This window comes from Podarcis gaigeae, assembly GCF_964106915.1.
Source record: "Podarcis gaigeae genome assembly, chromosome: 15".
Taxonomy (NCBI): Eukaryota; Metazoa; Chordata; class Lepidosauria; order Squamata; family Lacertidae; genus Podarcis; species Podarcis gaigeae.
The window spans coordinates 11,413,928-11,438,574 of NC_139692.1; the positions used below are offsets into that span (position 1 = coordinate 11,413,928).

Genomic DNA, 24,647 nt, shown 5'->3' on the forward strand with positions numbered 1-24,647 from the left:
AGGTAAAGTTCAGAGTAAGGGCACATTAATTTACATCAGGGTTGAGGAACCTGCTGCTCTCTGGATGTTGTTAGACTACAACTCCCATCATCCCTGATCATTGACCATGCTGACTGGGGCTATTGGGAGCTGAAGTCCTAACAGCATCTAAAGAACTGCAGGTTCTTCATCCCCTTTTGCACGATCAGCGTAGTATTGTGTATTTTTTGTAGGCAGGGCCATGGTTGGAATAGATGGGATTGGCCAACGCTCACTAAAAACAAAAGGACAAGCAAAGAAAGACAAAAGGAAACACTATTATTTGATTAGCTATTATTAATAAAGCAACTTGCACAACAGCAAGTGAACCAAAGACAAATGTATGACTTACACAAGATGCTTCAGACACACCCCACAGTGTTTTAGTATTAAAGTTATGGAGTGAAAAAACCTTACTGGGCATAGGTCATTCAATAACAAAGGGCGTTCTAATTAAGTCGTTCTCACGGATGACCATTAAAATTAATGGAATAACTGAAGTTCACTGACATCTGTAGGATTGCTCTAAGCATGACAACATTGGCTGTCACCCAAGCATGTATTTGACTTTGACACTTTTGAGTTTTGTAGTACTAATCTATTGATTGCCTGTAAAATATCTACTGAAACTTGTGGCATAATATATATTTAGTACCCAGTGTTTTCTGGTGTGGCGTAGGTTTCTTGGGGGTTCTTTAGATTAATGGTGGACAGACTTCAGACTTGTCAGAACTACGACTTTTTATTTTTCTTGAAGAACTCCAGGATTTACCAACCAGAACCAGGTGCATAAGACATAGAACTGGGCACTCTGAGCTGAAGATTTTGTTTTCAGTACTAGAATCAAACTAAGTTCACGGTCCTGTCACACAAAAGTCCATTCTTGATTAATGTCCTTCATTTTAACAGCTTAATTTAGGTGGGAAAAGACCTTTGGTCTTCCACGAACTTTTACCTAGTAGGAGCTATTCCATCAGGCTTCCTGAACTGGCTGGTCATTATAAGAACCAGTGCCTCAACTTGCTTTCCTCCCTTTTCCCTCCCCATCACTTTTTCCTCATGTGTCAATCGTAAGCTTATTGTAAGCCATGCTGGGTTTATGGACTGCAGCTTTCTGCCTGCCCCACTTTAGATTACTTAAAAACCTGAAGCTTTACCTGTAACTTTTATATACAGTACTCTGCACTACCCAACATTGTACAGCTCATGTTAAGCACTTGGCAGTCTTTCCCCCTTTCACTTAGGCTCATTTGTTAAAGGAAATCTTTCTATTCAACACACTGTGTTTATTTCAAGAGCCTTAGGAGCAACACGTGAGATTTCTTTCAAAGCTATTAAAATTTGCTTACAATTTGATCCTTCCAAGGCATACTGGTAGTCTGAAAAACTCCCATGAGATTTAGAAGGATTGTGCTAGCAAAACAGAGGACTGGCCGTTTTGAAAGAAAAACCACACGTAGTATTATTAGAGCTGAAAGGAAGTCTTGGAAAAGTTGAATCCTATTAAAGCCAATGCATAAATTCATCTCCTGTTTACCCCCCCCCCTTTTATCCCTTATGGATTGGCCCCATAATTTGAGTCCTTTGACCCATAGCCTCTGATAGTGGGGATCAGATGGCAAGCAGGAACATGGCATTCTAGAACTTCTGTCCCACTTTTCAATTAAAACATACTTTTTTTTTTTTAAGGCGGCAGCACAATTCTGAACAGCAGCAGATTAAAATAGTTAAAATCAGAAGATAACTGGGGGGGGGGGGAGCATTCCAGTCAACAGGAATGTCAGTAGTGTTATTTTCTGAAGTAAATGTGTATTTTATTTGTTAAATACTGACAATAATGCCATTTGCAGCAAATAAAAAACCGTTCTTTAGAAAGTCAGCAAGTTCCATAGTGGAGGGTCACAACTCTGAAGGTTGAACTATTTGCAATTTGATGTTAAATTAATTACAGTACTGGTAGTAGCCACCCACCTCACCTCAGAAGGTAGGGACACCCAGAGTCAGGCATCTTTAGATACCAATAACTGGGCAGGCTCAGCTGTAAGAGGTAGCCCTTTTGATAAACTATAGGTCCCTAAATGTTTTAGAAAAGGGGTAAGCAGTGCCCAGGGTATGCAATTCCCTCCCTACAGATGCTCTTCTTTTAGTATCAAGTTATAAGAAGCCTGCTAAAACCATTTTTGTTTCAGCAAGCTGGTTAGGCATGTAATTTTAGCATGTACATAGTTTTAGTAAGTAGAAATATTTTGTAATTACTATACAGTGGTACCTCGGGTTACGGACGCTTCAGGTTACAGACGCTTCAGGTTACAGACTCCGCTAACCCAGAAATAGTACCTCGGGTTAAGAACTTTGCTTCTGGATGAGAACAGGAATCGTTTGGTGGCAGCGGGCGGCCCCATTAGCTAAAGTAGTACCTCAGGTTAAGAACAGTTTCAGGTTAAGACTGGACCTCCGGAATGAATTAAGTTCTTAACCCGAGGTACCACTGTATATGTTTTGGGGTTTTTTTGTTGCTGGAATATTTAATGACTCTCTTAAACCACTCAGAAGCCTTTTGTTGTAGAAAGTGATATATAAATTTTGGTAAATAAAATATTTTAAAACCCACAGTTTAAAATTTTGAGAAGCACTTGGAAAGGGAGGCCTGTGAAGTCTTTTAGGTGAACCCTATAGTGCCATTTCATTCCAACTTGAAATAGCTTGGTCATTTTATTACTGCATCTTTTATGGTCTTCAGCTATATATTAGGCATTTTGGATACTTTTGGTGATAGAATACACACACAGCCCTGCAAAGCAGAGTAGATGGAGTGACCCAGGGAATGCACTGTATCCGAACTGGACCAAGGTCTTACAGAGACGGCAAAATGTTAGCTATTGAAGAGCCAAATGTTATATATGCAGTAGATCCCGGAACCTGCAGAGAATTCCGGAAGGTTGGTATAACTATTTTCAGTTTAGGCACTATCAGGTGAAAGTTGTAGAACCTATGTTTTCTAGCTGTATCAACATGGAAAAACATTCCTGTTTCAATGCTGCGGATGGATAACTAAAAAGGAGGAAATAATGGAACAGAACATATCCGAGCAAAATTTGTCATAGGCAAAAACAGCACGAAATTGGCAAAGACACAGCTAGGTCTGAAGACTGGGCTGGATTGCACTGAAAGGACCTCTGGACAGTTTTCCAGGAATCTTCCAGGACTCTATACACATGCATAGCTTGATTTGTCATGGTTTACCACTCAAACAAACCACAAGTGGTAAACCAAAAACACAGCAAGTCTTGTTTTTCAAGCTGCCTGTCCTATTCAGCCTTTCCACTCCCCTCTTTCACAATGGAAAGCACTGGGGGAAAGGTAAAGGTAAAGGACCCCTGGATGGTTAAGTCCAGTCAAAGGTGACTATGGGGTGCGGCGCTCATCGCTGCTTTCAGGCCAAGGGAGCCAGCGTTTGTCCACAGACAGCTTTCCAGGTCACGTGGCCAGCAGGACTAAACCATTTCTGGCGCAACAGAACACCGTTACGGAAACCAGAGCATACGGAAATGCGGTTTGCACTGAAGGCTTGGTTTAAGCTATCCACACAAGCATTTTTTAGTACAAACAAGCATTTAATTATTGAGAGAATAGAATTCAGGGTAAAGGAATGCAGGCCAAAAATGTATGTACAGAGGAATGTAGAAAAGAGGAGCTTAGGAGTCATAGCAGACTAAAGTAAGATCTTCCACAATCTTGTAGCTAATAAGGCTAAGTAAGTAAGTAAAATATCAAGCATGATTAGGAGCTTGTTGCGCTCCCCCTTCCAATAAAACTGTAGTATAGAAATTCCTCTGATCCAATCTCCCGGCTTAAAGATTCTTTTAAGAGTAGCGGTGGAGTGCTCAGATTTTGATGTATAATATACTCACACAATCCACATTACAGCCACCTGCATTTCCCCTCCCTTAGTGGTGTTGTTGGAGGAGGACGGGAAAGGAAGGCTGAACATGCTTCTCCCACAGACTTTCCACTGAGTTCCATCATAGCTTAGGAAATCAAAACGATTTCCCACCTTACATGCCATTTGGTAATAAGATCCTGATTGGAACTCCTCCTCTGCTTTAGAAGAAGAGTGGAGAACTTGTGGCCCTCCAGATGTTGCTGGACTACAACTCCCATCATCCCTGAACAACACTTGCAGGGCTTCCACATCTCTGCTTTCAAAAAAAAGAACCTACATCACATGGACATATGGAAAGATAGGTAAAGGGACCCCTGACCATTAGGTCCAGTTGTGGCCGACTCTGGGGTTGCAGCGCTCATCTCGCTTTATTGGCCGAGGGAGCCGGCGTACAGCTTCCGGGTCATGTGACCAGCATGACTAAGCCGCTTCTGGTGAACCAGAGCAGCGCATGGAAACGTCGTTTACCTTCCCACCAGAGCGGTACCTATTTATCTACTTGCAATTTGACGTGCTTTCGAACTGCTAGGTTGGCAGGAGCAGGGACCGAGCAACGGGAGCTCAGCCTGTCGCGGGGATTCGAACCGCCGACCTTCTGATTGGCAAGTCCTAGGCTCTGTGGTTTAACCCACAGCGCCACCTGCGTCCTTTATGGAAAGATAGTTTTGTGTAAATGAGAAATCATTGCATGTTTGAATGGCATTGTGCTTGGAGGGTGAGGTGTGTAGGATGGAGTTCTCATTTTTGATTATGTCCTTTCTAACACAATAAAAGAAAGGAAAAAAGAATCTACTACATTGCCATCTGTATAGCTGCAAAAGGTGCTTTTGACACAAGAAAACTCTGGGGAAGAAATGTTTACCAGCTTCACTATATTCAGGGTACTGAAAACGTCATAGACTCTAAACAGTTGAATCACAGGGCAATATTACCTAAAGGCTTTGTATATGTTGATCACTTACGTCTTTAAAACGTGTACCTCGAAAAGAAAAGAAAAGAAAAGAAAAGAAAAGAAAAGAAAAGAAAAGAAAAGAAAAGAAAAGGAAAGGAAAGGAATTTGCGAAGATACACTACAGGAAACTCCCGATTTAGGAGCACCTGAATGACGCCTGATCATGCACATTCACACGGTGCAGAACCAGGAAGTACCGGTAGCCCCAAAATGTCATAAACACAGCATGAAAAGGGATGGAATGGGATGGGACAGAATGGGCTTATCCCTGCTCCACCGATGAGCGTGGAGGGAACCTCCACAAAAAAACAAGGAGTGCCTGTATAGTTTCTGGTGCTATAATCATAAAATTGCAGGACTGTGTGCAGTGCCAGATTTACGTATAAGCTAAACAAGCTATAGCTTAGGGCCCCACTCTTTTGGGGCCCCCCAAAAAATTAAAGGGAAGAAAACCAACTGCATGTACATTTCCAAAATATAAGATAAAAAATAAATAAAATAAAACCTACATACAGTTAGAGCTTAATAATTATTTCACTATTAATATGCTTCTTAATTGTATTTCAGTTCAACAATTACTTTGATAAAATACATATTTTGTTATGTGCAAATGGCTTTAGATACCTATTAGGTCCACAAATTACCATATAGCATATATTCAACACAAAAAACAGCGACAATTTGTTGTTGACAAAGGACAGCTGGACATATAAAGGGCCCCATTACCTCCAGTAGCTTAGGGCCTCATCAAACCTAAATCTGGCCCTGACTGTGTGCAAGTGAGAGAGCTCTAGCATGAAACCTATGTGTTCCCAGTAATAAAATCTGCCCCCCCCCCATGGCTACAAACCCACCATACACCTACACAGTGGAAACACAAATTGTCCTGTGTCCTCTTACCTGGCAAAGCCCGCAGTTCCTTTGGCAGGAGCTGCTCATAGGTGTTAAAGATGCCAGCATCAGAAATCACAACAGGAGCATAGATGTTAACAAGATCTTGACCTTTCTTTACGCTTACACCTGAAAATAAGACCAAAATGTGTTCAGACCGGGTAAAGTTTCTTTTTGATTGCTCTAATCAAAGATCAGGGAGAAATCCTTTCCTGCCAGTCACAGAGAAGACTCAACCAATGACAATTCATAGCTGGAAGCTGGTAAGGAGGTGAGATTTTGTTTTTGTTTTTAATGTTTCTTTTTGGTGGCACCTCCAAGGGTTTCTGTTAGTTTTTACTGCAACCTTGCAAAGTATGCCAATACAATCATTCTCATTTTGCAGATGGTCTGAGGAAGAAGGGTTGGGGCGGGTGATCAATATTACAGGCAATCCTTCAACTGGCAAAAGAGGCTCAGTGAAATTAAGAGGGAGGGTTTAAGCATGTAAGCAGCTTAAACACCTTCAATGAAGTTTAATGTGGGTGGGAAGAGATTTGGTAGGATTGTTTATTGCCTTGGTTCACATGAAGGTTCAAGCGTCTCCTCTCTTTCCCTGTCCTTCACAAGAGACTCACTGACATACCTAAATTTCAGGCAAGACAAACGTCAGAGTGATGTTAATTTTTGCAAGTTAAATGCACCCTGGAAAATGTGCTGAAAGCAAGAGCATGTGGAGATTCCTTCTCTAAAGGATTCAAACCGCTGACCTTCCGATCGGTTTAACCGGTTTAACCCACAGTGCCACCCGCGTCCCCAGAGAGACTACCTTACACTGTGTTTAAAACCAAAATCGCATTTGAATAGAAACTGTTTCTCAGTCATAGTCTTTATAACCCTGTACCTTCTTCCAGAAGGCAGAAGCTGAAAGAGATCATTTCCAGGGTGCGCACTATCCTGCACTATCTCTGCAGCTTTCTTATGGCACCTGGAAGCATAGATTTGATCAAATGTAGGGTGGCGCTGTGGGTTAAACCACAGAGCCTAGGACTTGCTGATCAGAAGGTCGGCGGTTTGAATCCCCACGACGGGGTGAGCTCCCATTTCTCGGTCCCTGCTCCTGCCAACCTAGCAGTTCGAAAGCACGTCAAAGTGCAAGTAGATAAATAGGTACCGCTCTGGTGGGAAGGTAAACGGCGTTTCCGTGCACTGCACTGGTTCGCCAGAAGGGGCTTGGTCATGCTGGCCACATGACCCGGAAACTGTAAGCGGCTCCCTTGGCCAATAAAGCGAGATGAGCGCTACAACCCCAGAGTCGGTCACGACTGGACCTAATGGTCAGGGGTCCCTTTACCTTTACCTTTACCTAGGGAGAGTGCACCCAATTATTCTCTTCACAGTCTTTACAGCCACAGCACCTTCCATCCAGGCATGAATTAGCTGCTGGACAAAAAACACTCAAGGGGATGAAAAGAGTACTTATGCCCCCAGGCCTGTGGTCCCCTCTCCTGATGTAGCCAATCCTGAGCTTGATGGACCAGTAAAACAGCTTCCTACAACAGGGAGCTCTTGCATGGAAAAGCAAATAAGGGAAAGAGCCCCAGAATCTCTCGGTTTAGAAATTAAAGCAGCGTGATTAAGGGGTTGTACATAAGTCCTTTGGCTTCCCATTTCTTCCCCACCCATGCAGCAATTCCTTGGGCTACACGGGATGCTTAAGGCACAATGCAAAGCGCTCTGGATCTTCTTGTTATAATCCGCACAGCAATCCTCTAATACAGATCAGTATTGTCCTCATGTTGCAGGTGGGGACGGGGAGATGTGGCAAAGGTTACCTGAGTTAGCCAGGTGAGTTCATGGCAGAAACGATAATGCACGGAGACCTGTGGTTTCCATATATTTGTTAGACTACAGCTCCCATCCCCTCTGACCATGAGCCATGCTGGCTGGGGCTGATGGGAGCTGGAGTCCAGCACCATCAGGAGGGCCACAAGTTCCTCTCCCCTGCTACACTGGGACCAGGATGGAATTTGAAATCCAGATTCTCAGCTGCTATACTAAAACAGCTCTGAGAAAGAGCTCACCGCAGGCTTTTCCTTGTGAGTTCACCAAGATGCTCTGCACAGGTGCTTTGGTGAGGACAGCCCCTCCAGCGCGTTCAATGATGGGGATGGAGTGAAATGCGATTTCACTGGAACCTCCCTGAGGGTACCAGGCACCTTCCAAAAAGTGATCAACAAGGATGGCGTGCAAAGGGAAGCTTGACTTCTCCGGAATGACTCCTGTAAAACACAGAACAAGGATTATTAAATCAGAAAGCTGAAATTGTAATTGTCGTTTAGCCCCCCCCTCCAACCTCTTGAAGTCCCTTCCAAGCAAAGTCTACACAGGAATGGTCCAAGTCTACACACTCCATGTAAGTCACATTAAAATATTAGCTCACGAAATATATAATGCCATGTCTAATCAAAGATAGTCATTTGTGGCCCTACGGCTGGTGGTGTCTACATAAGAGCTGCCTCTGTTTTATTTCTTAGAGGATATTTTTTCCTTCCTTACCCAAACATTCCATTCACCCCATGAGGCTCTCCTTTGCCCCCTCCTATCACCTGAAGTTAGGCAAATGGGAACAGGATGGAGGCCTTTTTGGTTGTGGCCCCTGCTTATAGGAATGCTCTTCCTAAAGAGGCTCACCTGGTACCTATTCTGATGCCACTCTCAGGCCAGTCAGGAACATTTCTATTTGCCTAGGCTTTTATTTCTTTTGCTGAAGTTTTCTGGCACATTCTGTTTGAGGGGTGGTTCAGATATACGAAGTCAGTTTATTAAGCTGACGAAGAGCATTGATCCAACATGTTTACCTGTCTCCCGCCCCCTCATCAGCTTGCTAACCATTTGCTGCATATATATATATATATATATATATATATATATATATATATCTGAAATACGTACACTCACATTTCAAAAGGCTCCTATAGAAAATGGATAGTCTGACTAAGCAGAGGTTAAAACAGTTTCCGGGTTTCTATGGAACAGGAAAACCTGGTTTCAACTAACACTTGGCCCAAAACTTGCCCTCAGCTTTCAGTGTAAAAAGAAAAATTAAAAACAGGATGCTACCCTGCTGAGCTTCTCCACTTCCATCACACTTCATTTGTGGCCACTCGTAGGCACAGGGAAATTAAACACAATGACATGTCTCACTTTTTATATTTACTGAATGATACCAGGGTAAGAAGAGACTATGGACCACCACTTTCAATGGCAGCCACGTTGATATACTTTGCATTGTCTAGTTCCACCCACAGTTACAAGTTTAAGCCCCCTTAAAAGGGGCAAAGGGATTGCCCTTTCATATGATAAATTTATGATGCGCACGCCTTTGAGGCAGCAGGGGACAGCATCACCTACCATAGGTAGGGAAGATATAAGTGAACACTGCTCTCAGGTCTGCATTTGTCGTGAACTCAGCCGCCACTTCCGACAGAGTTTTGGATATCATCCTAAAGAAAGGGGAGATCAAAGCCAGCAAGCCGGTGCAGTGAAGAAACCAAACCAAGGGCATCGGGAGCATTTTCAGAATTGCCATGTGGGCGCTCCCTTTGGCGACTCTCTGCGGGAGGGCGGGAAAGCAGGGCGGAGAGGTGGGAAGAGAGAAAAGAGATGACGTTTAATGCACACCTGAAAGACGCAGCACGAGACCTAAGCAGTTACAAGCACAAGTACTGAGGACTTCGGCATTCGCTAGGAAGATAGAAGCGGTTGTAGAGCATTTGGCAAAACAGAAGCACAGCCATGGCTGAGCGGAAGAGCGCATGCTATGCAGCTAGCAAGTGGATCAGCTAGCAAGTGGTTGGAAAGACTGACCCCCGACCCCCCCCCCCCAGATCTTGGAGAGCTGCTGTTAGATGGAATATTTGATACTTGACTAGAGAGACCAAGAAGCGAACTTCCTTTGTTCAGAAAGCTTGGTGGATATTCAGAACCAGCCAACCTAGGGATGGGTGGGGTACAAGGAGTAAAATTATTATTATTATTATTATTATTATTATTATTATTAGTGCTCCAGGATTTAGAAGCCTCTACGTTGGGTCCAAGGCTGCTTCCTTTTTGCTGCAGCTGGTAAAGGCCCTTTTGATAACCCTGGTAAATATATGCATTATTTAAAGTTACACATTTTGTGAGGTAGATTCAGCTGAGAAAGAAAAACTGGCTTCAGCGCTGTCCCGGGATAAACACAGTCAAGAAGGTATTTGAAACCAAGTCACATAACATGTTCTCTGTGGCAGGCAATACCCTCCGATGGTCATTTTGTGATGACCCTCCCATAATATTTCCTCAAATTTCACACTGACTCAGAACACCTGGGGATCTCGGCAGCCACCATAGCACCAACAATAAAAAATATAAGGCTGCAGTGCTGTTGAAGAAATTTAAGCTGACCCTATATGTTTTTGTTGCTTAATCTGTTGAGTCTGCATAACCTTGCAGGTAGGTAAATACATTTTTAAAGCAAGGAATAGTCCTTTGTTCTTAGATGGTGAACATAATACATCAAAGCAGGCATCCGCTTACAAGGGCTGCTTCTCTTGTGTTGGAGAGAAGAGGGATTGCCTCTGAAAATGCTGCTTGCTTTCTGCAATTTGTATATGCACTTGTAGTTAAAAAAATATCCCCGGTCTGATGAACCAGGGCACCTTTTTAGTTCATCTACAGCAGCTCCTTTGAACACCTACTCAGAAGTAAGCTCTGCCAGGTTCAACGGAGCTTACTTCAAGGCAAGTGTGTTGTAGATTGCATTTCAAAAGTGTCACTAATATCAGTTAATCTAACAAACGGGTTTAAGATTTTGCAGCCATAATAAAAAAATCAAGGCGCAATGAAAAAAATGATTACCTTGACAAGCTTCACAAATCTGTCAATATTAGCTTCTTCACCAGGAAATTGCTTCTTTAGGCCTTTGACATATTCCTTCTCCCCACTGTATAGGTAATACTTCTTGCAGCTGTCAAGATCTCCCAGGATGACGGTATCAAAGGGAGAGTCCATCTGGGCCCATTGGAGCTGCCCGTCCGTCAGTTGATCAATCATCACACGTAGGATAGAGTTCTCCTGCATCTGCCCAATGTAATGGATTCCTGGAAGGCAATGGGTCAAGTGTCATAACGGAAAAGTGATAACGAAAGAGATTAGGTCCTAAATTTTAGAACTGGGGTGTGTGTGTGTGCTGTGCATCTTTCACAGTTGGCCTGCTTGGGGAGTCGGGTGGGTGGTGGAACAAGCAACTGATTTCAGTCCACAAATGATACACAACACTGCATAATTGATGACTCCACCCTGGTAATTTGCGTTCTGCTTCCTTTGCGTTTAAATTAAAATACTTTATTGTCACTTGCACAACTTGTAAGCAGTGAGATTACACAAGCACCCCCCACTCAGCTCTCTTAGTCTTAATTCCCCTAGTTTACTGACGCACACCCACCAAACCCGAAAGTCAGTTGCCCTGCTGTTATCTTTCCATTCAGCAGCCTAACAGCCCATGGATAGAAGCTGTTTTTTACCCTGTCGGTGCGACTAATCATGCTTCTATATCTTCTGCCTGAGGGCAGGAGATCAAGTAAGTGCCGGCCAGGGTGTGAATCATTGGGAAGGTGAAGTATTGGGAGCTCAGAGCCGCAGCATATGAACGCGTTGCCATCTTGGAATATGAAGACTAAATGAAGGATGGGGGACAATGTAGCGATGACATAATTGTGTCCAACTTCCCATGTAGCAGACAGTGAGAGAAATGTAGTTTTGTCAGGAGTCAAACTGCAGCAGATGGTATTTGCTGGAATCAATCCTTTTCTGGATAGGAAATGAATAAGCCAACACTGGCAATTTCTGCGAGAGTTATCCAACATCCCTACATGTATGCAGCGGCATAGCAAGGGGGGGCGGTGGGGGTGGTTCGCCCCAGGTGTCACCACTGAGGGGGGTGACAAAATGTCAGGCGGCCCTCACCATGGGGCCTGCAGCATGCCTGAGCCACACATCTCTCCTGGGAGTGACGCGGTGGCTTGGGCGCCCGCAGGCTCCACGCTACCCCAAACAGTCTGGCCATTGCCGTCCCCTCAGCTGTAGGGTGGGTGAGTGGAAGGAGGAAGGCAGACTCCTCGGAGGCCCCATGCTGCCCCCGTGGGCGGCTGGCCCCGCCCCGGGCACAGGGCACATGCGCCGTCCCAGGCACCCAATCGGTTTGCTCCACCGCTGCATGTATGTAGTTGTAACTGCTCAGGCCCACTCCCTGATTGTGTGGGTCACCTTACCTACGTCAAACTCGAAACCTTTCTCGTTGAAGGTATGGCAGCAGCCCCCTGCCTTCCCATGCTGCTCCAAGACCAGCACGCGCTTCCCAGCTTTAGAGAGCATCACAGCCACTGCCAGGCCCCCATAGCCGCTTCCAATGACGACAGCATCCAGGCCGTCAGGAACCTTGTCCCTGGAAAAGACTGGGAGACGGGGACAGAAGACATGAGCATCTTCCTATGGTATCATGTAGCCGGGCTAGCTATTAGGCTATAGCATAAGAATGTAAAAGCCACATAATCTGGCATGTATTATCCCTGCCCTGTTCCCACACCACTCTCCCTGACCCCCCAACCTCCGAAGTAATCCTGTTGCTCTAATCCTCGACCTACCTCTCCCACTCGCCTCTTCCCGCTGGTTATCCTAATTTGTACCACATCACAGCCAAAATTAGACTGTGTGTAGGAAGTCTCAGATCCGCCACAACAGAGAAGATTGAGATACACACAACAACAACAACAACAACAACAACAACAACAACAACAACAACAACACACACACACACACACACACACACACACACACACACACACCAGCTACCAGCAACTGCAATTTGCTTAGGATAAATGATGGAATGTTGGTGTGTGGAGACACAGAAGTGTTATTTTATCAGATGTGTTTGGAGGTAACCATTTGTAGCTTAGGAGATATATATATCAGGGGTACAACCCACTGGGAATTCTGTGCTGTGCGACTGAATTGTGCATACGCATCTGAGCACTCTAGCGCCCTTGCTCAAGTCTAGTTCATTTTGATAAGTAGACCCCCTCACTGCTGGCAAGTTAGGATCAAACAAGATGAAATGCCATTCATGGAATTGTGTGAATGAACTGCAGGTACAGCCCCCCAAATTGGTACCCTGGTATGGGGAGGAGGATTTAGCCCTTTGCTCTGCTGCAGCCTCAGACTCCCTGTGTGTGCTATTTTCAAGGGGCAAACAGCAACAACCCCACTTCCATTCATTCCAATGGGAGTTTCCTTCCCAATGCAATAGTGGGAATTCAGTTGATCTTGTTTGGCACTGCAATTGGGGCTGAACCCTTTGCCCCCCATGCCAGGGTCCTGATTGGCACTGGGCTGCCCCAAAATTAGTGTAATAATAATGATGATGATGATAATATCTTATTCTTTATACCCCACCCATCTGCCTGAGTTTCCCCAGCCACTCTGGGAGGCCTCCAACAAAATATTAAAAATGCGATAAAACTTATACCATTAAAAACTTCCCTAAACAGGGCTGTCTTCAGGTGTCTTCTAAAAGTCAGATAGTTGTTTATTTCCGTGACATCTGATGGGAGGGCGTTCCACAGGGCAGGTGCCACTACCAAGAAGGCCCTCTGCCTGGTTCCCTGTAACTTGGCTTCTCGCAGTGAGGGAACCGCCAGAAGGCACTGGACCTCAGTGTCCAGGCAGAACAATGGGGGTGGAGACACTCCTTCAGGTATACTGGGCTGAGGCCGTTTAGGGCTTTAAAGGTCAACACCAACAAATTGTGCTCAGAAACATACTGGGAGCCAATGTAGATCTCTCAGGACCGGTGTTATATGGTCCTGAAGGCCACTCCCAGTCACCTGTCTAGCTGCCGCATATAGTTGCATATGGATCAGCCTTTAGACACTCTCTTGAGGGTTTCTAGTGGCATTCTCTTTACAACTGTCTGAGCCATACAAAACTTTAGTTAAATAAAATATATTGATCTGTAGAACGGGCACTGCTACCACTGCTACATAATACTCATTCTGCACCTATAAGAAATCAGTCTTTTAAAGGGGCAGCACCAGCACTTTGGAACTCCTTGTCTATTGACATCCGGCAGAAACCTTACCTGTATTATTTTTGGTACCTGTTTAAAATATTTTTTGTTTAGGCAAGCCTATCCGAGCATGCAGAAATTACCTGTGCTTTATTCTCTTTTCAGACACTGTTGATTTTAATCAACTTTTGAATGTTTTCAAGTTCCTGGTCTTTGGTTTTTTTTTGAGAATTTTAATTTTTTTGGAATCTGTTTAAAGGTTCCCTTACAATCAAATGGTTATACACGTTTTGTTAGATAAATGTGGGCTTGCATTTAATCTGGAGGAACAGCTGAACGGAAGCAGGGAGTGACAACTACCTGCAATGCAACATGGTCTATTTTCCAAGGCACTAGGTGAAGTTAATTCAATCACATTTTATCAAATGAAGGGTTTTCCTTCCTCATTCTTCCCAGACTAGAATGGTGGCCAGGCTGCTCTTTGGCAAAGAATTTTGCAGCCATTGTCATAAAGGTGGTATAGTCAGTTTTATGGGACAGCTGGTAGGAGATTTCCTTGAGCAGGGTTCTAAAACATTCAGATGAGGATGGACAGAATGCAGACTAAAGAACATGCACAGTCATACCTTGGTTCTTGAATAGCTTAGTTGACGAACAAATTGGCTCCCGAACGCCCAAAACTCGGAGGTAAGCATTCCGGTTTTTGAACATTTTTTGGAAGCCGAATGCCTAACATGGCTTCTGCGTGAGTGCAGGAAGTTCCTGCAGCCAATCAGAAGCTGTGCCTTGGTTTTTTGAACAGTTTCGGGAGTCAAACGGACTTCTGGAATGGATTAAGTTCAAGAACCAAGGTACCACTGTATTGATAACACTCCACAGAAGAAGCTTCTAAACCCACCTTTAAATAAAGGGTCAACTACCCCCCCCCCCCGCATAGCAGATGAAATGCTAGACTCAGATTCTATCATTCACCAAATCTTATAGCACATCAATTGTCTTATGATAGGGGTGGCCAGCTCCCAAGAGACTGCGATCTACTCCAGGCTACAGGGTTAAAATGTTGAGCTTTTTTTGAGGGGAGCCATACTTGTTGAGCTTCTTTGGGGGGGAGCCAGTGATCTACCAGTGATCTACCACAGATGTCCAGTGATCTACCGCTTGATCACGATCTACCTGTTGGACGTGCTGTTCTTATGGTGTTATCCCATTTGCCTTTGCAGCAACTCTGCGAGGTAGATCAGCATCATTTTGTAGTGGGGCTGATCTACCATATTGTTCAAAGCCCATCAAGAAAATCCATTACTATAAGAACTGAAATCCAAGTCTCCTTAATAGAATCCCTAGAATGTTCAGTTCTCCAATCCAACAAACACATTAAAGAACAGAAGAGATGAAGTACCTGTGTTTTGTTAATATTCAAAGGAAATGAAATGAATCCAATCTGATTTTCTCCACTGTACTTACGATTACTGGGTGGGGTACCTGTGTGTTCTCCCTCATGTGTTCAACCCAGTTGTAAGACGGTTCTGTGCAGGGTAGCCTTACCCCGCTGCTCATGGAATTGCCAGGCACACACCCACCCCCCTGCTGGCAGTGGCGTTGGGTAAACATGAGATGGGTCCCTGCATGTGTATAAATGTAAAGACAATGTACACCTCCTTCATGCGAGGGGCAATCCTAAGCAGTGGCATAGCATGGGGGTATGGGGAGCCGTGGCACTAGGCACAGAATACTCCCATGACATGCTCCCTTGTCAAGGCTGCATGGCTGATGTCTTCTGGAGCCATGGGGAGGTGAGCAGAGCCTGGGCTGTATCTTCATGGCTGTGGCAGTACCTCCTTCTCCTCACAGCAAACAGATGCCTGCCCCTGGGTGGAACTCCTGCCAGCTGGAGCCCAGACTTTTCCTGGCCTGCACCAGTCCTTCCCTGGGGCCTCCCTCCTGGTGTGTGTCTTTGAGCAAGGGGAGAGGAGAGGAGAGCCACACACTCAACTGGGACCCGCCAGCAGCTGACCTTGTGCTGCGCAGCCAAGGTGAGGCAGCCAGGGAAGGACTGCATTTGGTGCCTCAGCCTGCTCTCTGCCACCCTCCTCCTAGGCCAGCTGTGGCTGTGGCTCCAGCACTGCTGGGACGCCACCAACCCCGCCAAGGAAAGCCAGCCGCCACTCCCACTGGGAGCTTGCTGAGCTGAGAGGGCGAACGCGGTGACCTCCATGAAGGGCACCACAAGGATGCTGCAAAATCCACCTGTTGCCTTCTGTGCGATGTCTGCAAAGAGGTAAGGGGGCACACAATCCTTGCCTTGCCCCGGGTGCTGCCAATACTCGCTATGCCACTGATGCTAAGTCAATCAGGTCCTCCCCCCCTTTGTGTGAAGGAGGTCTATGTTTGTATATCATAGGGTCTGCCCTCAAGTTCCCTAAGCATACAGCCATCGGGATGTGGCTGGCAAGGGCGATCCTCCCACATGTTGGGGGAATGCACAAAGTGGGTTATTTTTGTGCTTGCCTCTTTTGCTTCCCTCTTTCCAACTCACACTTTTGCCAGAGGGAAGAGGGGCTGACTGAGAGGCAACGATGTTCTAGGAAATGACTGTGGAAGCTACCAGAGACATAATATGCACAAGATCATGTTTAGCTCTTTTACAGTCTTGGCTAGATGACATCAGGGACTGCATTTCAAATTACAGTCTCAATGTCATTAAAAAATAATAACAGCAACAAGACTAGTTTTAGCAAAATGATGGAGACCAGAAAGCTCTCCAGCCAAAATTAAAAAGTTATCAAGGAAAGAAAGAGGGCTGAAGTTAACAGCCTATAAAAGACCTGCTCAAAAGCAAACTGAACTCCAATGGGACAAGCCAATTGAAGCTAAGCATTTCAACACCCCAACTGATCCCAGCTGGAAAGTTAAACATGTGATGTACAACAGCATCCCATACATACTTACGCAGTGTTCAATAATATCAACTCCCAGGAAAGTTTGCATAGGGCTAAAGCTCTCTCTTCCATTCAAAGGGCTCAGTGCTGGCTGAATTAAACCTCCGTTAGATGGAAAAGTAATCACTTTATTTACATCTATGTAATATACACTATTCAGTATAAAGTGAATTTTCTATTACAAGACTCTAATGCAAGTGTGAAATTTGATACCGATGTTAATACATATTTTTGCAATTACATACTGCAAGCTCCTAACCTGAAATTCACCATTTTGTCAAGAAAAGAATATCTAAGGCAGTCTCCTTCATAACACAGCTGAAATTTAATTATTCCCACCTAGCAGGGTTCTATTTATTTAGGGCTCAACTGAGTCCGAGGTACAAGTGTTAGCAGACAGAGCAAAACCAGGAAGATTTTAACAAGTTAGTTTTTAAAGGGGGTGACCTTGGGCCAGTCATCGTCTCTCAACAGCAGCCTGCCTCACGAAGTTGTTGCGAGGATAAAAATGGGGAGCGGAGAACCGCGGAAAGCTGCTTGGTGAAAAAACTGTATAACTTGCAGTGCTAAGGCAACAAAAAGAAGATTCCTTGTAGCAGGTTAGCCTATTTCCCATCTAGTACTGGTAGTGGAAACTTTGATTGGCAGGGTCTCCAACAGAGGTGGCTCTTTCCCATTGCATGTTTTAAAACTGAAAATACCAAAGAGGCAGAATTTGGGGACTTTGGCAAGCAAAACACGAGATAACCATCTTCTATACTAAGCTCGACAACTCGCTAAGCTCTGAACTAAACAGCGCGCGAAGCAACAAAGGGAGGGAGAAGAAAACCTTCTTTTAAGGCTGCAGCCCAGTGCTTTCTTGCCAGCCCGGGAGCCCCACGGAACAGCGCCTTAATCCGCAGTAAACATTCCTAGGAATGCATTGATCCCTTCGCTCTGCCACCACTGGGCATCGTTCACGCGCCACTTGATCCCCCCCGCCCAGCAGCTTCCTTTGCCAGCCTGGCAGCGCCCCCCGCCGGGGCTGGCTAGCTGGGGCTGGCCGGTGGCTACCTTGCTTGAGGACCTTTCTGCGCGCATCTTTGTCGGTCACCAGAGGCGCGGGCGGCCGCCTGGAATCTGCCCGGAAAGGGTTGGAAGAGGCGCTGCGGGTGCCCAGAGCTCTCCAAATGCCCAGGAGGAGGAGCGCGCCCACGAGCGCGTATACCCACATGGCCGCCCCGGCAAGCGCTGCGAGGACGCCAAAGTGAGACCCCGGCTCAAAGAGCGCAGACATAGCACCACTACCAGCAGCCGCCTCCTCCTTCTAGTAGGCTGGCCGCAGCGCGCTCCTGCCCCTTAAAGGCGCAGTCCAGCCTCTCCCTGGGACAAGGGAGCATCCTGCCAGGGAGTGCCAGGCATCCTCTGAAAGTGCAGCCAGGAGATCTTTAGAGAGCGGAGGGCGAGGGGTCTGGAAGAGCGGGCGATGCGTCAATATAAGGAGAGACCTGTCAGGGTTGCGCAAGGCCAGGGGACCTGTGTGACCCTCGAGGTTCCGCTGGCCTTCACCATGGCCAATGCTCAGGGGTTATGATTATTTATTAAATTTGTACACCACAATCTATCAGACAACCACAGGGTCAAAACATCAAAACACAACACTGAAACACAGAATACATATGATGGGAGTTGGTGTCCAACAACACTGAGAGGCCACGGGTTTCCCCATCTCTGACCTGCAGATTAGCCATGAGAACAGAGCGTTTCAACCTTTTCATGTTGGTGACGCACTTTTTAGACATGCATGCATCGTTTTGAGATACAGTAATTCAGTTGTACAAGCAAGCTGGAGGTTAAGCTTGTTGGCTATTCTCTGTGTGTGCAAGAGAATAATTTGTTCCAGAAAGAGAAGAAGTTTCAAGAAGCAGAAGGCTGTGGTTGTTCTGTTTATGCAGGGACATTTTCTGTGGGTTCTTTGGACATGCACAGTGTGAAGGAATTAATGATAACAACGGTTTTGTGTAACATGTTGTGAGTCTTTGCAGAGACAGAGAGAGTCTTGGACTCTTGCTGGACTCTGAGCATGCCTTGACCACAGCAGTGGTGAATGTCTGTATATAGTTGCTACCAATATGCTTTTATACCTGTCAAGTAAACTTCTACACTTGACTGAATCTTAATGGTGTCTGTTATGTACTGGTGTTCTCACCCTGGACCAGCAGGAGGATACTGTAGATAGTTATGCAAATGAAGGATCGAAAGTGACGTTCAGTGATTGGATAGTTTTAGAAAGTTGTTACAGTAACGTGGTACTGGAACTCTATATAAGCAGGCTGACTGAGCCCTTCAGTTCAGTTTTGTCCTGGCCTGTGAATACACAACAGCTGTTTGAAGAATCGCTGTGTCGTCTGATATGTTCACCCACAACTTAACAGTGTCCATGAGTGTTTATTGCCTACTGTGTGTACCTTCAACCCCAAAGACGCTTCCAAGGAAGGAGCTGCGCTGAGATGTAACTCTGCTGAGTATAGACACTGGCACACACACACACACACACACACACAGCAAAAGTGATGCCAGACTCAATCCTTTCTAAATCATCCATCAGGGGTTGATGGATTGATCTAACAAAGCTAGCCCCTTTCCACCCCAGAGAAGAAAGCCAGGAACTTTGGGTGACACACCTACACACTGCAGCTAGCACGCTAATATGTCAGGACACACAGTTTGGAAAGCTCTGCACTAGAAGCTTCTTCAGGACCTGGGTTCAGGCAGGAAAACAGACCAGGGTATCAGCAGGGTGATGTTGGCAGCAGAGTGCCAGAGAGCCATGAGCAGCTCAAAGTGAGATATTGGGGGTAAGAGAAGAAGTCTGGCTTGAACCAGAGCTCATTGTCAGCTGCTCTTCAAAGTGTCAGTCAGGTAAAGTCCTTTTTAAGTGGAGATGGAATGGACTGAACATGGGAACATCTGCTTGTGAAGCATACACAATCAAACCCTGGTTGTTGAACATAATCCATTCCAGAAGCCTGTTCGGCCTCTGAAATGTTAGACAACCAAAGCACAGCTTCTGATTGGCTACAGGAGCTTCCTGTACTCAAGCGGAAGCTGTGTTGGACGTTCGGCTTCTGAAAAACGTTCGAAAACTGGAACAGTTACTGTTGGAGCCGAAAAGTTCCAAAATGGAAGCGTTTGGGAACCGAGGTTTGACTGTACTCTGCTATTGAGCCAGTTGCTCCCCTCAACTGTGCAACACTAAGGAACAGAGATTGTGGATGGGCACAAATCAAGCTGGTGTGTTGCTGAAGGGATCAGAGAGGGAATTTTGATGTGTACAGGGATTGAGAGACCTTGGAACAGCGCATAAGCTACTAATGACACCATTGCCCAAGAATGAATATTTTTGTTGATGTTTACTGAAAGGTTTTTTTGTGATTTTATAGTAAAAGAATTCCACCCACATAACTATATGGTTTGTGTTACAGGATGTGTTCCAATAAGCTTCCATTTCCCATAGTTAATTTATGTGTCTTATGTTTTATACCATTGACAGTTATAGCTGATACAAATGCTGATTTGCCCATTCTGGGTTGTTTTTTAAATGAAGAAAGATTAAAATTAAAAGGCACATCAAGGCACATCAAAACAAAACATGATACTGATGCACCTTTTTTTAAAAAAGAACAACAACAACACACCACTCAGAAAGTATTTCAGATACATGTAAGGCTTTCAAAGAGGAAAATACTGGTTTGTTTGTTTGTTTGTTTGTTGGTGGGAGACGTATGTGGGAAGGGAAGAAGTAAACCACAGGAAATTTGCATGAGACCTTTGAACTCAAGACACAGCTGCTTTCATCATGACATTTTAAAGTTTGTGCACCTAAGGTATTTGTGCTAAAACCACAATGGGGTGCATAAAAGCTAAAATGTAGTGTGCAAATTCAATAAACACACTACGCGCATCACTCACAGGATCCAGGGTTGCCTGTAGCCCTCAACCAAGCAAGATTTAGCTGGTTCCTGCCAAACCTGGACTTGCGCCCCTGTGTAATTTTTAGAATGGTCTCCATTAGAGGAATGATTTTGTGTGTGTGGACTTCAGGTGATTTAAACATTTGAATAAACATGGATAGGATATAGCCAAACTATATTTTGCTGGATGCATGCAAGTGCCTGTAGCTATTATGCCTGTTGCAAAAACTTGTTCAGTTTCGACTATGGTTGAACTTACATGCTTGTCAACGGCTAATACCTGTGACATCAGTGACAAAAAGCAGTACAGTCCCCACTAGAGGCAACATCTAATGAATTTAGGCTCTTCTGCATCACTATTAAAGGGAACCATTTTTTCCAGTATCAAAAGGCTTGTGTCAATTCCTTCAGTGGCCATTTGGAGGCACCTGTGATATATGGATTTATAGGGAAACTGTGAAGTTATACCTACCCTTCTATATGCAAATATAGTACACTTCACAAAACAGTAACTACTACTTTCTTTCCTCATGCTAGGGTGGGGAGGTGTATTCTGATCACATGCACCAACTTCTGTGGGATTTAATTTGTAACAGGTGCCTACTGTCTGATCCAAATGTATGGACAATCTTTTTTTATTTACTTTATTTAAAACATTTATAAAACACCTTTGATGCTACCTTTGAAGGTGACTCGGAAGCAACAATTAATCCAGAATGTGGCTGCTAGGGAGCGGATGCCGGGACCGTATAACCCTGGTCCTAAAAGATCTACATTGGCTTCCAGTACGTTTCAGAGCATAATTGAAAGTGTTGGTACTGACCTTTAAAGCCCTAAATGGCTTTGGCCCTGTATACCTAAAGAAGCGTCTCCACCTCCATCGTTCAGCCCAGACACTGAGGTCCATTTTTGGAGGCCTTCACTGCGAGAAATGAAGTTACAGGGAACCAGGCAAAGAGCCTTCTCGGTAGTGACACCTGTCTTGTGGAATGCGCTCCCAGTGGATCTTGAAGAGTAAAACAACAGCATAAATTTTTGTAGAAAATTTATCTGAATTTATCTGAAGGCAACCCTGTTTCAGGAAGCCTATAAAGGTTGTTGTTTTTCCTGTATTTTTGCTAGATCTGCCCAGGCTGGTTGGGGTAACCCAGTCAGATGGGTGTGGTATAAGAAATAAATAATAAGTTGTTGTTGTTATTCTATAATACCTAAGTGCCAGCTTTTGTGGTTAAGAACCCTCAATTGATTCCCTCCCCCCATCTAAATCTCACTTTAAAACCGTCTAATCCTGGATCCCCATGCCACATCCAGCTGTGTCTGGCTGATGAAGAGGGCGCATGTCGCAGATGCCAGAGGCATGTTCTAATAACCATTCATTCTAATAGTATCTAATGATTCTAAAGAACAATATTGCAACAAAAATAATTTTCAAATAATACTCATAATTTCCGGGACAATAATTTCACAAGGCTTGCCTTTTGGCTGATAAACGCCAGTACTATATACAGGGCCGGATTTAGGTTTGATGAGGCCCTTTATATGTCCAGCTGTCCTTCGTCAACAACAAATTGTTGCTGTTTTTTGAGTTGAATATATGCTATATGGTAATTTATGAACCTAATAGGTATCTGAAGCCATTTGCACATGCAGAATGTAGGCATCCTATATATAGAAATGAGCAAACCAGTGATATTTTAGGGAGCAGGCTAGCAGGCAGGGTCCATTACTTACATCATAGGAGCCTACACAGCTCAAAACACTGCTGCTGTATGCAGGTTTTATTTTATTTGTTTTTTATCTGTTATTTTGGAAATGTACATCCAGTTTTTTCTCTTTATTTTTTTTTAACTATAGCTTGTTTAGCTTATAAGGGACGCGGGTGGCGCTGTGGGTTAAACCACAGAGCCCAGGACTTGCTGATCAGAAGGTTGGCGGTTCAAATCCCTGCAACGGGGTCCCTGCTCCTGCGAACCTAGCAGTTTGAAAGCACAATGCAAGTAGATAAATAGGTACCACTCTGGCGGGAAGGTAAACAGTGTTTCCATGCGCTGCTCTGGTTCGCCAGAAGCAGCTTAGTCATGCTGGCCACATGACCCGGAAGCTGTACGCCGGCTCCCTCGGCCAATAAAGCGAGATGAGCGCGCAACCCCAGAGTCCTCCACGACTGGACCTAATGGTCAGGGGTCCCTTTACCCTTTACCTTTACTGTTTAGCTTATAGGTAAATCCGGCACTGAAATCCTTCTGTACCTTGAGTGTTTGGTTTTTAAAAATTAGCTAATGCGTGATACAAAACAACCAGGTAAAGAGTGAAAGGTCTCTCTCCACTTTTCAATTCGGAGTCTTTTTCACAGTTCGTTTTACATTTAGCGAGAGACGCTTTTGTCGTGGGAGCTCAGTCTTGATCATGCATAACAACCTTCCGCAGGGCTACCGGACTGGGCAATCGGGCAAGCTCAATCGTACTGAGCAGAGCGGAGCGGCAAACGCCCCCCCCCCCCCGCCTCTGACTTTCCGCGGCGGAATGAAGAAGAAAAGGTTGCTCTGTCCAATCAGAGGACGCTGGAACTACAACTCCCGGCATGCAAAGGAACGCGCAGGCGCGTTTGCCTGTGTGGGTGTTCCAGGAGGGGGGGTTAGCAACAGAGCACAGATTGGAGGAGAAACTGAGGCGGGGGGAGGGGGAAGCCCGTCGTTCGGTCCGGCTTGTCGGGGATGACGCCTCCGTGGGTGCGTTATTTGTGGGGGAGATGTGTGGGGAAGGGCAGGGGAAACTGAGGGAGGCGGTGGGGGGCGTGACGCGCGACTGCGAATGTGGGAATGAGTAGACACGTGTCACTACCTATGCAACTATGTCGCTGTATAGTGGGAAGGGGGCGTGTACGGGCTTGTGTGTGTCTGCATGCGTTACCCTTCCTTCCCAGGTATCTGACCTTAAGGAAAAGAGTAAAAAAAGGGGGGCGGCAGGACAACCGTATTGGTTTGGGGGCCATGGTGGGCGGGGATATTTTTTTGGGGGGTGGCGAGCAAAGGACTTATTAGTTTGGGGGCCACAGTGGGAGGGGCTGTTTGAAAGGGGGAGGGGAATAAAGGGGGGATCAGTTTTTTTTTGGGGGGTGGCATGGTGGTGGGGTTGTCCAGTTTTGCTGAATTTAGATTTGCCTCATAGCAGCCAACTGTCTTTTTCTGAGGAGGCTTGTTGTGTTCACTGTGAGCTTAGCGGGTATATTTTGTGGTTATGCACAGGGCTATTTTTCTAGGGGGGTGGAAAAAGGGGGTGCCAGAACTCCTTGTGAACACCTCTGTCGTTCTCTTAAGAATGGCACTGGTGCCCACCTGACAGGTGCCAGGGCTGAGTTCTGGCTGCAAAAAAGGAAAAGGATCCCTGGTATGCATGTCCCTCAGGAAGCCAAAGAAGTGATTGGTAACACTTTTATTTTTCTCTTCCTTCCACCAGAATTGGCCATCAAAATGGTTGGCATGGATATTCAAGTACAGTGGTACCTCGGGTTACATACGCTTCAGGTTACAGACTCTGCTAACCCAGCAATATTACCTCAGGTTAAGAACTTTGCTTCAGGATGAGAACAGAAATCGGCACGGCAGCAGCAGGAGGCCCCATTAGCTAAAGCGGTTCTTCGGGTTAAGAACAGTTTCAGGTTAAGAATGGACCTCCGGAATGAATTAAGTACTTAACCCGAGGTACCACTGTAGTAGGAAGCAACCTGAAGGCCATATGTGCACCTTCAAATTGCCTGATGCAACTGATGCTTCTCCAAGGCTTTTATTTTGCCCCCTTTGCCTTCCTCCTGCCTGCTGTTCAGCACATCTTGCTACAACACAGAGGGGAAGGGGGTTGGAGAAATTGC

General features: G+C 45.3%; 2 protein-coding genes across 6 annotated transcripts in view; one reads left to right on the top strand and one right to left on the bottom strand.

Moving 5' to 3' along the window:
- The window catches only part of LOC310832082 (all-trans-retinol 13,14-reductase-like), a 34,178-nt gene extending 16,049 nt beyond the window's left edge, over positions 1 to 18,129 (bottom strand). For both annotated transcript variants that reach the window (XM_083713586.1, XM_083713587.1), the window contains exons 1-6: positions 17,880 to 18,129; positions 12,095 to 12,277; positions 10,683 to 10,924; positions 9,198 to 9,399; positions 7,868 to 8,065; positions 5,814 to 5,933 (exon numbers count right to left, since the gene is read on the bottom strand). In XM_083713586.1, coding sequence (XP_083569712.1) covers positions 5,814 to 5,933; positions 7,868 to 8,065; positions 9,198 to 9,399; positions 10,683 to 10,924; positions 12,095 to 12,277; positions 17,880 to 18,102 — 1,168 coding nt within the window. In that variant the 5' untranslated portion in view covers positions 18,103 to 18,129. The remainder of the gene's footprint in view (positions 1 to 5,813; positions 5,934 to 7,867; positions 8,066 to 9,197; positions 9,400 to 10,682; positions 10,925 to 12,094; positions 12,278 to 17,879) is intronic.
- Positions 18,130 to 23,290: 5,161 nt separating this feature from the next.
- Positions 23,291 to 24,647, top strand: part of ELMOD3 (ELMO domain containing 3) — a 29,190-nt gene continuing 27,833 nt past the window's right edge. The window contains exons 1-2 of one of the 4 annotated variants that reach the window (XM_083713700.1): positions 23,582 to 23,702; positions 24,236 to 24,339. In XM_083713700.1, the coding sequence (XP_083569826.1) occupies positions 23,681 to 23,702; positions 24,236 to 24,339 (126 nt within the window). In that variant the 5' untranslated portion in view covers positions 23,582 to 23,680. Of the gene's footprint in view, positions 23,509 to 23,570; positions 23,703 to 24,235; positions 24,340 to 24,647 lie in introns of those variants that run through there. The other 3 variants (XM_083713701.1, XM_083713703.1, XM_083713702.1) reach the window with 3 other exon arrangements.